The sequence below is a fragment of the Podarcis filfolensis genome (assembly GCF_964270895.1).
Source record: "Podarcis filfolensis genome assembly, chromosome: 1".
In the NCBI taxonomy this organism is placed as follows: Eukaryota; Metazoa; Chordata; class Lepidosauria; order Squamata; family Lacertidae; genus Podarcis; species Podarcis filfolensis.
In genome coordinates, this window is record NC_139604.1 from 31,658,658 (window position 1) to 31,672,916 (window position 14,259).

A 14,259-nucleotide genomic window follows, 5' to 3' on the forward strand; every position below is an offset into this window, starting at 1 on the left:
TTTTGGAGGCATGCAGGGGAGGAAAGATAAGTCCTGTTTCTGCAGAGTGTGGTACAGTGGTTAGTGTGCTGAACTAGGACCTTTGAGACCAGGGTTCAAATCAATACTCAGCCCTGAAGCCTGCTGGGTGATCTTGGACCAGAACTATCTTTAAGAGAGGGAGAAGCATGTGTACCATCTTAAGCTTCTTGGAGGAAAGGTGGGATATAACTGTAATTAATTGATTTAAAAATAAAATATCATGAAATAAATTTCCAAGGAAGAGAGGAAAATAATAGATAACTAAATAATAATAATTATAAGCAGTGGCTTTGGTTTAAACAGCAGAATCACACATACACCATTACCATGCAGTAAATGTCAAAGTTTATAGATGGGATCCCAATTTATAGTTTTGATTTGAGTCAAAAGAAAAGCTGGAAATATTTAAGCCAGCTTTCCTCAACCTGGTGCCCAAAGATGATGTTGGCCTTAAAACTCCCATCAGCCCCAGGCATCACGACCAATCGTCAGGGATGATGGGAGATGTAGTCCAAAACCTTTGGAATGCGCAAGGTTGGAGAAGGCTGGTATAACCCACGACCGCTTAGTTATTGGTTACTTGCTTTATATAGCTGGGTTTTGTTTTGTTACACTGTTCTAAGTGTTTGGTTGGAAGACATATACCATGTTGGTATATTTATAGGCACATTAAAAATAATATTTGGCTTTCTTTGAAATAGACATAAATTGGTTGTGAGTGAACAGGTAACTTATTTTTACTTTCTTGGTTTCTACACATAAATAGTGGACTAGATTACTGACATTTGCGAGTTTTGTGTTATGCTTGAATGGCAGCTGGTGGCTGGATGTGCAAAGCTGAGAGCAGCAGCTGGTACAGCATGAGGTAGATTGGGGCAGTGTATAAATGGCCTTTGTTTCTAGAACAAATTTCCTTTTAATTTAACTGTGGTTCTGATTATTCATGAGCCATTGACCTACAGGAGCAACCAGAGCCTTGTCTTTGAAGAAACAATTTTAGAGGCCCGCAGAACTCATCTTATATTTATATAAAATTATAAATTTATTATACTTACTTTTTTTAAAAAAAATCTTCTACCTAGATTAAAAAGACTGAACACGCTTCAAAAATCAACAAAGAACAAATGCTGCAGAAGCGGCATAATCAAGTGTGGTGGTCAGAGCACAAAAGACTGCATAGAAGCTGGTAAGAAGTGGGAAAGTTTGATCAAGCAATTCAGAAATTGATAGTACAAGGCTTAGGTGCAGCAGGCATAGCTTAACAGATATCTGTTAAAAGATAATTGAGCGTATAATGGTTGGTGAATTTTAGCCTTCTGAAAACATACCAAATGGAAATATCTGTGTCATGTCAGAATTAGTCGGGGAGGGGAGATGGAAGATCTGATTTGCATACCACTTCTGGACAGTGAATGGATTGACACTACAGTGGTACCTCGGGTTACATATGCTTCAGGTTACATACGCTTCAGGTTACAGACTCCACTGACCCAGAAATAGTACCTCAGGTTAAGAACTTTGCTTCAGGATGAGAACAGAAATCGTGCAGCGGTGGCGCAGCGGCACCGGGAGGCCCCATTAGCTAAAGTGGTACCTCAGGTTAAGAACAGTTTCAGGTTAAGAACGGACCTCCAGAACTAATTAAGTACTTAACCCGAGGTACCACTGTACTTACTGGGGTATGGAGACAGGATGGCTGCTGTAGCAAATAGTCTACCACACTTGAGAGCAATAGAATGCTGCAACCACAGGGATGTTCCTGTGATGTTGTGAGGAGCCGGAAGAGTGGAAATGACTTTTGGAGAAGGAGGGACCTGGGTAGCAGGTTATGCTTTTGAAGGACAGGTTCACCAGTATATGAGAATGGACTTGAGCACAGGTTGGTGCTGGTAATTGCAGCAGCAGATTGGGCTGGCCGAGGTAATTCTGAGAACTAGGAAATGAGACTTCTTGCAGTTCATAGTAGTAGGCTATAGAAAGATTTCCCACCTGAAGAGACTTCTAGAGAACAAAACTGATTTATGATGGCTTCCATGGTGGGAAGGGGAACAGAAAAGCCTAGAAAGTGATCATAAGCCAGAAGATTGTATTCCTCCCGAAACATATTGTTCAGGAAAGAGAGAGGATCCTTGACATTTCAGCCCTATAACTGCTCTTACACATCTTTTGAGAAGTCATGTACGGGAACTCGAGCACAGACAAGGCTTTTCACAACCTAGATTGAATCTGTGGATGGCCTGATGCAGTACCAAGGCAAGAAAGGAGGTGTTAGAGGATGCAGAGAAGGTGGTAATGTTCTTCAATTTCAGCCAGGAGGTTGATGCTGGGTAGTTGAAACAGGACAAGTGAAGATACTAGATGTGAGAAGTTAGGAGTGATATACTAGGATGGAATATAGATGTGCACCTGGCAATAGGGGACCAGATTGAGTCAAATATGGGTTTGTTGCATTTTGTACCAGGATTCTGGTGTAGGAAAGGCATAGCAAAATGGGGAGTGAATACAGAAGAAGCATAATCATTATGGGCAGTCAGGCCAAGGCATAAAGCCTAGATATAAATCAGCCCCCACCCCAAAGCAATTCGAAGAATAAGGGAGAAAGAGAACTTTGTGGGTGGATACAGTGTACAAAAAGTGGTATTGGCACTGGAAATACTGAAAACATTTTAGGTGGACTAAGTGAACTGTTTCACTTGAGAAATACTATTCTAGTTCCTGGGAATCCATTGGTGAAGATTTCAGTTCACTTTGTTGCCGCAAGAAAAGGATGTTAAGAAAGACATACAGTATTCCATGGATCTATGAAATGAAGTTGCATTTAAGTGAATGACTAGCCTTGGCTTTTTTTCTTCTGTTTGGTCTGTGGATATGAAAGAAATGAGTATGTCTGAACCAAAATTCTTCATTTTAGGAAAAAACTAGAATCTGAACTACAAAACTTCTTTGATGAAGGAAGTGAATGGCTTTTGGACTTGTGGGGCTTCAGTAAGTACTTTCTCATATTCTTTCTTGATTAAACTAGGTCTTTATAAATATTTATATGCTGATGGATTCAAAGTAAAATTGCACATGAATAATGTAACTTAATATTATGAGATGGAAGGTTTTGTCACCTCCAAACCCATTCAGTTTGTCATCCTGGGTGCTTTTGCTTGGACAGAAGAAAACAAACCCTGGCTGTGATGAGGTGTCTTTCAATTATTATTATTATTATTATTATTATTATTATTATTATTATTATTATTATTTATACCCCGCTCATCTGGCTGGGTTTCTCATAACTGTGGAGTTGAGAGGGTGAAAAGGGAAATCTAGTGCTGTTTCTCATAGAATTGTAGAGTTGGAAGGGATCCTGAGGATTCGCTAGTCCAACCTCCTACAATCCAGAAATCTCACTAAAGCATCCATGACAGGTGGCCATCCAATCTCTGCTTAAAAATCTCCAGTGATGGAGTGTCCACCACTTTCCAAGGGAATCTGTTCCACCGTCAAACAGCTCTTACTGTCAGAAAGATCTTCCTGATGTTTAGTCAGAATCTCCTTTCTTGTAACTTGAAGCCATTGGTTCAGGTCCCATAAGCAAGTCTTTGGAACAGCTCCAAAGAATGAACTAAGGGCTTGTCCACCCTTCTACTTATCCCATGCCTAGAAAGCACGGGTCCGAGTGGTTTTGTGTTTGCCCCACAGCATGCCCCTAGAAAACACTCTCTTTTCTGCTGAAGCAGAACAAACAGTGATCCGCGAAAAACCCAATTGTCATTTGGTTCAATTCATCAGTCAACCATGGGTTTTCCTGGGGAAAAGCAGTGTGGCAAACAGAGACTTGGACAAGCCTTGAGTAATGGAGTCCTTCTCCAATGGCCATCCTCAGGATTACCAAAAGGAGATGGATAGGCAGGAATACTGTTCTCACTCTGTTTTATTCTTTGACAAGCCTGTTGTTGTTGTTTAATTAAGAGAATTAATTTGCTGGAAAAGGCACACTAATAATTAATTGTCTTTTCTTAAACCCAAGCAACATTCCTAATTTGTATTTAATTTATTGTAGAGTATCAGTTATCAAAGGAACTGGAAACATTCCAAGCAAACACAGTGCAACCTATCTGGCAGCTTAGGGAAGATTTGAGGTACCGCCTATTGGAATGGCAGGCCAACTACCAATGCCCAGAATATCAGTTTAACCCAGATGCAGTGTTGGAACAGGTTGGTTGGTTTGCTTGTGTCAGTCACCTATACCCATATTTTCTTGTTCTGCAGATAGGAATGCAGAACCTGTTAAACAGAATTATGCCATTGGGGAGAGCCAGTCTGGATGGTGGCTAGAATGTTGGCCTAGGGCCTTGGGAGGGCCAGCTTCAGATCCCCACGCTGCCAGAAAGCTCAGTGGTTGACCTTGGGCCAGTCACACACAGCCTGATCTGCATTGCGAGTGAGGCAGATCCTCACAGTGAGGATAAAGCTGGTGGGGAGAAGCTTACTGAAGTGGGTTGGCGGGAGAATAAAAATGCAATGTATGAAGTAGTGAGAAATGCCAGCCGCAGTGATGCTTTTCTATCACAATATTTCACAAAATCAGGTTGCATTTGTGAAGGAACAACAGAAAGTAGTTTTGGAAAAACTTAACCTGGAGAAAGAAGCTTTGGAACGAGAGCTTGAAGAGTGCACCAATGAAGTAAGAATATGAAGACGTTCATTTGTTTGAATTTAATTGCATGAACAAGAACTCTACTGAATTTACTGGTTAACAACTTCTGATTTTTATTGTAGGTACTGGCATGTTCTTCAGGAGAGAGGCCTGCACTTTTTTGCGAGATTCCACCACAGTTATTGGCCTTGGAATGCCCATATCCTGATTTGAAGGCTTCAGTGTTGACAGAATTTCACAAACTGGCAGATGAATATTGGTTGAAGTTCCAAGAGATTGATCAAGACTTAAAAGTCATATCAAGGTAATAGAATCTGATGTCATGTTTCTTCAAGGGCTAGGCAAAACGTTTGGGTATTGAAGCCTTCTGATAGGGGGGTTGGATTTACATTACTTCTCTTTTGTTCAACACAATGGCATAGTTGACTTTCTGCCCAGCTCTAGGGGATTAAATAGTCAGTAACTGTTTGCACAGCTGAGAGAACGGTCTCTTTCTAAAGTGCCTTGTCTCAAGCAATAAGCGAAATATTCAAGAGGGTTAAATCACCAGAAGTATGGTTTGTGATAAATGCCTTTGTGTTTGCTATGGATGCAATGCTTTCATTCCACACCTCCTTTTGTAATTATGCTAATTCATACTGAAATTATTATTATTATTATTTTACTTGAAGAAATCTGGGTCAGTTGCTCATACAACTATTAAATCTATACCTTTCCGCCTTTTCACTAAGAAGTGCAGACTTCTCAGTTTTTACAATCCTGTGTTTACATGCAGATAGAAAGGCATGATGGGAAAAGCCTAATCCAATGTGGTGTGACTTAGTTGCTGTCACAAATTCAGGGACTTGAACCATAATAGTTCAAATGACTTTTTAATGTTAGGCAAGTTTGGCATTTCTAATACCCCAGCCTCCTATTTCTGGAATACAAATATGAACTGCGAGTACATTTTTATATTGATGTTGTACAAACAGGAGTACTTCTGTGGCCTTTTGAATGGTGGCATTTGCTAATCCCCAACATGAAGAATGAATTGAATTAACAGCTTGAAATCCTGTTTTCTAATATGTTTATTTTCTTAGCCTACATGCATACCAGTTGACTGCTGGAACAATTAAAACATGCTGGCTTGCACCTAAAAAGAGTCTTTATACTACCTTAGGAGCATCACCAAAGCCTCTAGTCATGCAGCCCATGTGCCTTTTGTGTACTAAAGCATTTTATATCCACTTAGACAAGAGGGCAATTGTGACATTAACAATTTCTGCTTGGCTGTATCCATAAAAGGCTCCTAAGAAGAACACTTAGTCTTCATGTAAGTGCCTAGAACATTCCAATATTTCTTCATGATATTGCAATAAATGTCTAAGCCCTTTCAGTTTACTATCTAAATATTTGGTGTGTTCAATAATCAGTGTAATATGCTTGACATCTTTCACCACAGTCATAATGCTTGACCTCAAAGTCATATATATATATGGCTTCTGGTTTGTAATCAGACTTTAAAAACTCATAGACCTTTGGAATCAACTAGACTTCTCCAACATGGGGCCCTCTAAATATTTTGGAGTACAGTTCCCATAATCCCTGACTGCTAGCCACATTGGCTGGCCTGATGTGAGTTGTAGACCAGAAGCTCTGGAATGCATTAGATTGGGGAAGGCTGATGAACTAGTGGTCTGCCTGTGTAAGACAGCTTCATGTGCTTACCCTCTTTGTATGCTTTCACATCCCTTCCTTAACCTCTCTTATTCCACTTTAAATTTCTTCCTACAAACGAAACCTTGGCTGTATCACACACAAAACCGGGATATAAAAAACTGCATGCTTGTTACTGTCACATCCCAGAAACGCAACAAGGGAAGGCATTGTCTCCTTGTGTAAGTGCTGGAACCATTATGTCACTTCACGTGCTGCTGTCACTGCACGGTGGAGCAGAGGACTGGGCTGTGAATGTCCCTGGTGTCGTGGAAGGCTTAGAGCAAGGGCAGGGAAAACTTTCTTTTGCTAAGGGTCCCATTCCCTCCAGAATAATCTGCCAGGGACTGTATGCTAGTGGTGGAGAGGATCAGAGCTAAACATTGGCAGAGTGCGCAGCATTGCAGAACTGCACAACACACACACACACTTCACTCCATCTCTGTTTTGGCTCCCTCCATCAGCACAGGTTAGATCTGATCACTTGTGGAGGCCTGTCCCTCTCTTTTCATTTAAAAAAATTCTTTCCCCTTTTCATAATTCTGTTCATTTTTGGTTCCATCCATTTCAGTTTCCTCCCCCTGCTGATGCCCCCATCCTGGGTTTCTCCTACTGAGCTTCACTTCTAGGTCCCCCAACCCCCCAGGCTCACTGTATTGCAGTCACATCACCCTCTGTTCCACCTCTACCTCTCTGTGACGGACACACACACACACACACTGCATAAGAAGAAGCAGTTCTGGAGGCCTGGTGAGGAAGAGTGGGCCCGCAGCAACTGGAAGATCACAGATTTCCCACCACTGACTTAGAGGATGCACCAGTTAAGAAGCTCGACAAAACCAATATTGTCGCTCTCAAACAGGAACCAAAAGGGCACAGAAAACTCCTTGACTCTACTCAGATGCCATGAAGTCCAGTGCCATATAGCTATCCACACAATGGAAAAAAACATCACTAAAGCTTTCATGTAGAAATTCCATTACTTCTGTCACTGTTGAAAGTTGCCAGAAGGAAAGCTGCCGCAAGAAAAAGAAATATATTTTGGGAATTGGGGGAGAGCATTGCTTCAAATGTTAGTGAACAGGAGCTGTGGAAAAAGAAAAAGAAACACCAGACACAGGGCAATGTTCACTTAATGGGTTTTAAAAATATGCCTTATACCTATCATGTTAAACCTTTTCCTGAAAAAACTGTTTCATATCTGTTTTTTCTCCCAGCCATACATCTTGTAAAAGCCAGAGTAAACCTTAAAAAAAAAAACTTAGAAGATTTTGAACAAGCATAGGAAGTTGTTAAGCACCAAACAAAATTAAAACCGTATCTACAGTATCTGATTATGAAGTCGTCATAGATTAGCTTAACTTGTAAAAGCAGCTCCTGATGATCTCCAGTCTGATTTGGGTTTTTTATATTCTAAACTAAACTTCTAAATAATAATAATAGTAATGGTAATAGTAATAGTAATAATAATAATAACAACAACAATAATAATTTTATTATTTATACCCTGCCCATCTGGCTGGGTTTCCAGTACATTCTGTACTTTTCTTCAGAAGTGTGTGTGTGGGGGGGGGGAAATTACCAAATACAGTGGATGGATTTTTGGGGGTGTATTCAGCGCTTAAAAAAAAGAAAAATAGGTGCCGGTACTCACCATAAAGTTGTTAAAGCAAGTGCCACACTTTTTAACAACAACAAAAGAGGTGCCGTACTGTGTACCATTGAGTACCCCCTGACAAAAGCACTGGGTGTACTCCTTTTTTTAAAGTACTGTAACAACAACAACAAAAGCACCGTTATGTATTGCATCACATAATAGAATATAAAAAGTGCAGTCCTGTACATCACTTGGAAATAAGTCTCACTTTGTATGAAGGGGCTTGTTCCATGGAAAGTATATTTAGGATTACAGCCTTGCAGTGCAAACCTATACATGTCTATTCCAATGGGGCTTACCCCCCAAGTGAGTGAGTATAGGATTGCTGCCTCAACTGAAATAGAGGAAGTTCAGCTGAAATTGACAGGATATATTTCAAAGTAAATAGGATGGCAATGTTGGTAGACATTTCGCATGGACATCAATGCAAAATAGTAATGATAATAACATTAAGACCAGCAGTATATAGTGCTAAGGAGTATGATATTCTACTTAGAGTAATTGATGCTGTTGCAATCAGAGAGAAGCTGTGTCAGACATAAAAAGCACCAAGTCTAATCTGGTGGAAAAGCCACTCAACTGTGATTTCATTAGTATTTTTAAAATATCCTAATGGAATAAAACTGTGTAGGAGACAGAGGTGCTTTACCCATTACAATAAGAGGCAAAAAGTTGAAACTTCAGCATGCACACACCCACACACCATTTTTGCTGCTTCTTATAATGTGCAACACAGTCCTCCCGGGATTAAGGGAGGGAGGGTAAGAGTGGGGGTTACTAGCTTTGCCCCCTGTCACTATCTCTGTTGCCTTCTATGAGATGGAGTGTGACTGCAGAGGGAAGCTTGCTCTCCCTGTGTAAGTTCCAGACATGATTTAGGAAATCAGGAATCTGCACCATGGTGGAAACCTACAAGACCAGAGCAAGCTGCTCACTGTAGGTAGTTGTCATCCCAACTTCAGTGAGTGATGATGGGGATGAAGCGGGTGGTGCTGTGGTCAAAACCACTGAGCCTCTTGGGCTTGCCAATCAGAAGGTTGGCGGTTCAAATCCGTGCAACAGGGTTAGCTCTCGTTGCTCTGTCCCAGCTCCTGCCAACCTAGAAGTTTGAAATCATACCAGTGCAAGTAGATAAATAGGTACCACTGCAACAGGAAGGCAAACGGCGTTTCCATGCTCTCTGGCTTCCATCACAGTGTTCCGTTGTGCCAGAAGCGGTTTAGTCATGCTGGCCACACAACCTGGAAAGCTGTCTGTGGACAAACGCCGGCTCCCTCGACCTGAAAAGCGAGATGAGCACTGCACCCCACAGTCATCTTTGACTGGACTTAACCATCCAGGGGTCCTTTACTTTAATGTCAGGTTGCAGGGCAGGGTTCACATACTCATAATATCTTTCCCCTGTAGCTTGATTATTTAACCCTGAGAACAAAAGCTTGAGTAGAACTAAATAGCACGTTAGACTTAAAAATCTAGGTCTTAGGATGGGTGATTACTTAGATTCTCCATTCTGTCCACAAGAGATGTCCTATGATTTTCAAAGTGGACTGTGTTGCTGATTACAAAAAGTAGCAAAAATGAAGGGCTCTTGTCATTTATACACTACAGTACAGAAGGCTGAAGACATTTTCATGCCTTGGAGGAGAAAACGCAACAGGTGTCCCCATGGTAGTAAAAATATAATAAAACCTTTTGGGTGATAAAAACCTTTTGCCTGAGGTGTTCTGCCTTCTGGCACCTCTAGGCTTGCAATTTGATCACACACCCTGCATTTACAGCCAAATGTAAGTAATAGACATAGTGCATCACAATTAAACCTTGCAGACAGAAAAGATAACAGAAACAAATTCTCTTTTCTGGAGTGGGGAACATGCGCACACACAAAAGAGTGCTGGGCATGTGGTTTTTCGGGGCAGCAATTGACAGTTCTCTACAAAGTCCTTTCCCAGCCCTGCCTCCACTTCTTCCCATGAGTTTCCCAAATCATGTAAGTACCTTCTGCTAGGGCTTCTTCACAGCATTATTGCAATAGTGCTGCTGCAGCTACTCTTCCTCCAAAGCAGAGTGGGCCTAGATCATAACGCCAGGGCAAAACGATGAGATACAGCCGAGCATAGGATGAGACCAACATTTTTGTAGTATGCTACTGACTACGCTCCTGAAGCCAAATTTTCGTTGGCAACTAACCTATGTCAACAGATGGCTGTGTTTGGATGATCATATCTTGGCTTAATATGCTGAGATAGGAATGAGCCTTTTGGCTGCACACAAAGCCTCTTGTTCTTCTTTTGGTGTGAGCATGCAAACAAACAAGCCTAGAAGCCTGCCGTTAACTATAGTGTCCCATTTGCCCAAACCAGGAAACTATGGTTAATGGTTTCCAAACAAACCAGAATATTAAGTCAACTTCAAACCATAGCTTAATATCCTGGCTGGTTCCAAAGCTGGTTCCAACGAAATGGGAAACTATGGTTAATGAAAAAAATCCTGGTTTGTTTACTTGCACCACAAAAGGAGGAGCAAAGGGGCAACATGCCCCTCATTAGGCACATTCATACCAGTGCTTATTTAGCTGAGATACGATCATTTGAATCAGCCCACTGTTGACATCACTGTTCTGGGGGGGAGAAAAAATCATTGTAATAAGTGATGTCTCTGGTATCTAAACTGCTTCCAAGTTATTCATACCTCTTCTAAAGTACTTTGAACTCAGGGCTGTGTCAAGGAATTCTACTGTACCAGCTCAATAACTAGCTGTTTCTGGTACAGCAATCAACAATGACACGGTTGACATATGGGGAAGCTGACATCTCAGTTGGAGTTATTGTTGCAGTTTGTCTGGCTGCAAATTCATTGAAACGGTTCATCAAATTTACATTGTCCTACCTATTATAGAGGGTAGCAGGGGATTACAGTCTGGGGAGGGTCACTTCCCATAGGAGGTTTTTATGTTCTTTAGAGGGTGTAAAGCCAGGGATTAGCTTGGGGTAAATCTGATTCAGAGGAAATATAAAGCAGCTGCCTGCGGGTGTTTGTGTATAGGCGCACTGCCAAGCTTCAGTTCTAAAACCAAATAATGGTGGTAGATTATTTTTTTCCGTAATGGAAAAATGAGAGCTATGTTCTAAGTAAGTGCCAAGTTTCATATTTGAAACACATTTTTGGTGTGGTGGTGTTTTGGTTCACTCCTAATGTGTGTACATAGATCATGTTATTTAAGGTAGCACTTTCTCGTTTTGATTCTTAATGGGGATTAGCCTGATTCAGGACAGTTTGCAGTCAGCATATAGAAGATCAGCATTTATAAACAAGGCATAGATTCCCTAAAGATGGATGTGAAAAGAATGCCTTACTAACACCTCTATGGTAGCTTTACACTACATTTCTTTCTTTTGGATCTTTCCCCTTAGCCAAGCAGTTCAGGGTAGTGACCGAGAGACAGTAAGTTGTACAAGGCTACCAAATAAGCCGGGAGTGGAGAACTCCCAGATGTTGCTGAATGATAACTCCCATACACCCCAGCAGGCATGTCCAATGACCGGGAATGATGTTGGTTGTAATTCAGCAAATGTGAGAAAATACCTACTTAAATGTGTGTTTTTAAGAGAGAGAAAAAAGAATTCAGATTAATATGAAAAGGGAACAGATTGGGCTTGGGAATGGACACATGGGACTGGACTTACCCATCTACCTATCCCTAGGCAGAACTGCTTGTTACTTGGCAAAACTGAGCTCCCAAACCTGTATTTGCCAAGATCAGGGGTCAGCAAACATTTTCAGCAGGGGGCCGGTCCACTGTCCCTCTGACCTTGTGGGGGGCCGGACTATATTTTGAAGAAAAAAATGAATGAATTCCTATGCCCCACAAATAACCCAGAAATGCGTTTTAAATAAAAGGGCACATTCTACTCATGTAAAAACACGCTGAAATTTATATTAATTCTCTATGTATGGCGCGACTGATGATATTTTCACTATGGTTATTTTGTCCTTTTTTGTTGTGTGTCGAGCAAATAAATAAATAAAACGCTGGTTCCCAGATTGTTCGTGGACCAGATTTAGAAGGTGATTGGGCCGCATCCAGCCCCTGGGCCTTAGTTTGCCTACCCATGGCCAAGATGGTAAAGAATGAGGGGCGCTTGTAGGGAAAAATCAATGGGGGAGGAGTGTGTGCATGCGTGCATCCATGCACATATGTTTAAAGCAGCCTTGAAGGCCTTTGTAGAGGAGAATAGCAAGTCTTCTTTTAGCAAATGTCTGGTAGTACTGTGTTTAGCTTTGTAATGTGATCTAAGTTGGGTGTGGAGAACCTAGTTTCAGACTGAACTGTTTCTCTACTTACCTCACTGTTGGGGCCTGTACCAGGTTTGAGGAAGCCCTGGTGTCACTCTCACTCTCACCACCAACCTTCACCCTGACATGTCCCCTCTCCAGCAAGGATGAGAAGCGGGTATTACACTTTTCTGAAGTGTAATACTGAGCCTGCTCCAACACCATTAAGAGTAGACCTATGTTTTAGGCTAGATAAAAAATACTGAAAAAATGATTAACAATCTGCACCATTCAATGGCTATGCAAATGACTCCTTGGAATAGAAAAGCTCTAAAACCAATGAGTACAGCAAAGGATTGGCAGTGGTTTGAGATGCATGCTTTTAAAAAAATTACGTTGAGCTATAATTGTGTATGGATCCAAATTACATTTCAACGTTGACACTAAATCTGCTCCCAATTAATACTGTCACTTGATATATTAAAATGTAATTAAAGAAACTTCTATGATTCTCGATGCACTTTATGTCCAGGAAGATATATTGCTTTCTGGTATTATGATCTGAAAAGAAGCTCCTGTAAAGCCTCTCGCTTTAGAGAGCCATTAGGCCTGCCCTTTAGGTTGATATGTTCAGTTTTAAAGTGACAGTATGTGAAAACTGCCATAGCAGAATATTTTCCTATTCCTTTCAGCTACTCTTGAATGTGAGCTTTGATTTTTCAAGTATTTTAAAAAGCTGTGCACCTGACATTTGTATGTTTATTCTATTTTAAATATTTTTAGACTTTTTATTTAAAAATTAGACTTAGGGATGTCAAATATGTTCTGTCACCACTAGGTTTGGGCCAATTTCTCAATTTCAGTTTCTCTAATTTCCAATCTTAAATTCATTCCTCCACCTTTCTGCATGTTAGCATTTTTTAAAGTTCTCATGAAAATTTGTCAGCATTTTAGGACAAATTTCTCTTAATATGCACATTTTGTATGTAATTTTGTATAACACGCACAAAGCATATTTCCCCATATATTTCTGTTTTCTCTGCGTAACACATTTTGTATGCATATCCACAGATATATGCATTTTTATGCACACTTTAATATATACATTTTTCTGTACATTTCATGAGTGGAGAACTACATTGCAAAATTTGGAGAAGTGCAAATTTTGAAGGCTGAACTGAAAATACATCAATACTAGTGATTCCAGAGTTAGATGCATGTGGCTACTGCTAAAAATTGCAGCCCTGTGTTACCCATAAGGTTTAAACCTATGTCTCTTGACACTATGTTTTGCATTTCTCTATCCCTACTCTGCATCACTGGCTATCTCTGGCTGAAGTATGGAAATAGCAGAATAATATGGGGAGAGGGATCTAATCCAGGGCTGCTGTTTTGACAGGAGTTCCATGTCAAGTGTAACATGTAGTTCTACCTGGAGAACTGGCCCAGGATAGTACAGTTCAGACTTGTTTCTTCATTTGCTGTGCACAAGTCATACTTGGTTACATCGTCTCAAGATGCCGCACCTAGCCATGCTCTAGCTAGATGTAATTATTTTGCTTGTGTGTTTTCCCTTGAATGAGAGAGTAAGCATGTTGGCAGGTTAAGTTAGCCATTCCAACTATTAAAAGCCTTTGAGCAAAAACAGACAGACGGGAGTCCTAAATGGGGCTGGATAACAGCAGAGCAAGGCCACTAGTGCATCTGAAGCCTTACCACTCAGCCCAGCCAAGATGGAAGATGGAAGATGGCACCCCCCCTTCTTTAAACTGGTTCAGCAAAGGGGCCCAGATCAAGCTTCTCGCAAGCAGAATAGAGCAGCTTTGGATACAGCAGATCCATGGCTGGCTCTGCTCCACCCTTCTTCTGTAATGACCCATTTTGGGGTCCTGTGCAGACTACGGCTGGTGGAAATCCTGGTGGTAGCTTCTCAACCACATGTACTTTCAGTAGGCATAGCAGGGGC

At 41.0% G+C, this 14,259-nt stretch overlaps 1 protein-coding gene across 6 annotated transcripts in view; it reads left to right on the plus strand.

Annotated features, from left to right (window-relative positions):
• The window catches only part of CCDC148 (coiled-coil domain containing 148), a gene marked incomplete at its 5' end in the record, with an annotated part of 103,329 nt that overhangs the window by 38,375 nt on the left and 50,695 nt on the right, over nt 1–14,259 (plus strand). For all 6 annotated transcript variants that reach the window (XM_083579050.1, XM_083579048.1, XM_083579049.1 and 3 more), the window contains 5 exons: nt 1,104–1,207; nt 2,933–3,006; nt 4,070–4,224; nt 4,598–4,693; nt 4,789–4,970. In XM_083579050.1, the coding sequence (XP_083435176.1) occupies nt 1,104–1,207; nt 2,933–3,006; nt 4,070–4,224; nt 4,598–4,693; nt 4,789–4,970 (611 nt within the window). The remainder of the gene's footprint in view (nt 1–1,103; nt 1,208–2,932; nt 3,007–4,069; nt 4,225–4,597; nt 4,694–4,788; nt 4,971–14,259) is intronic.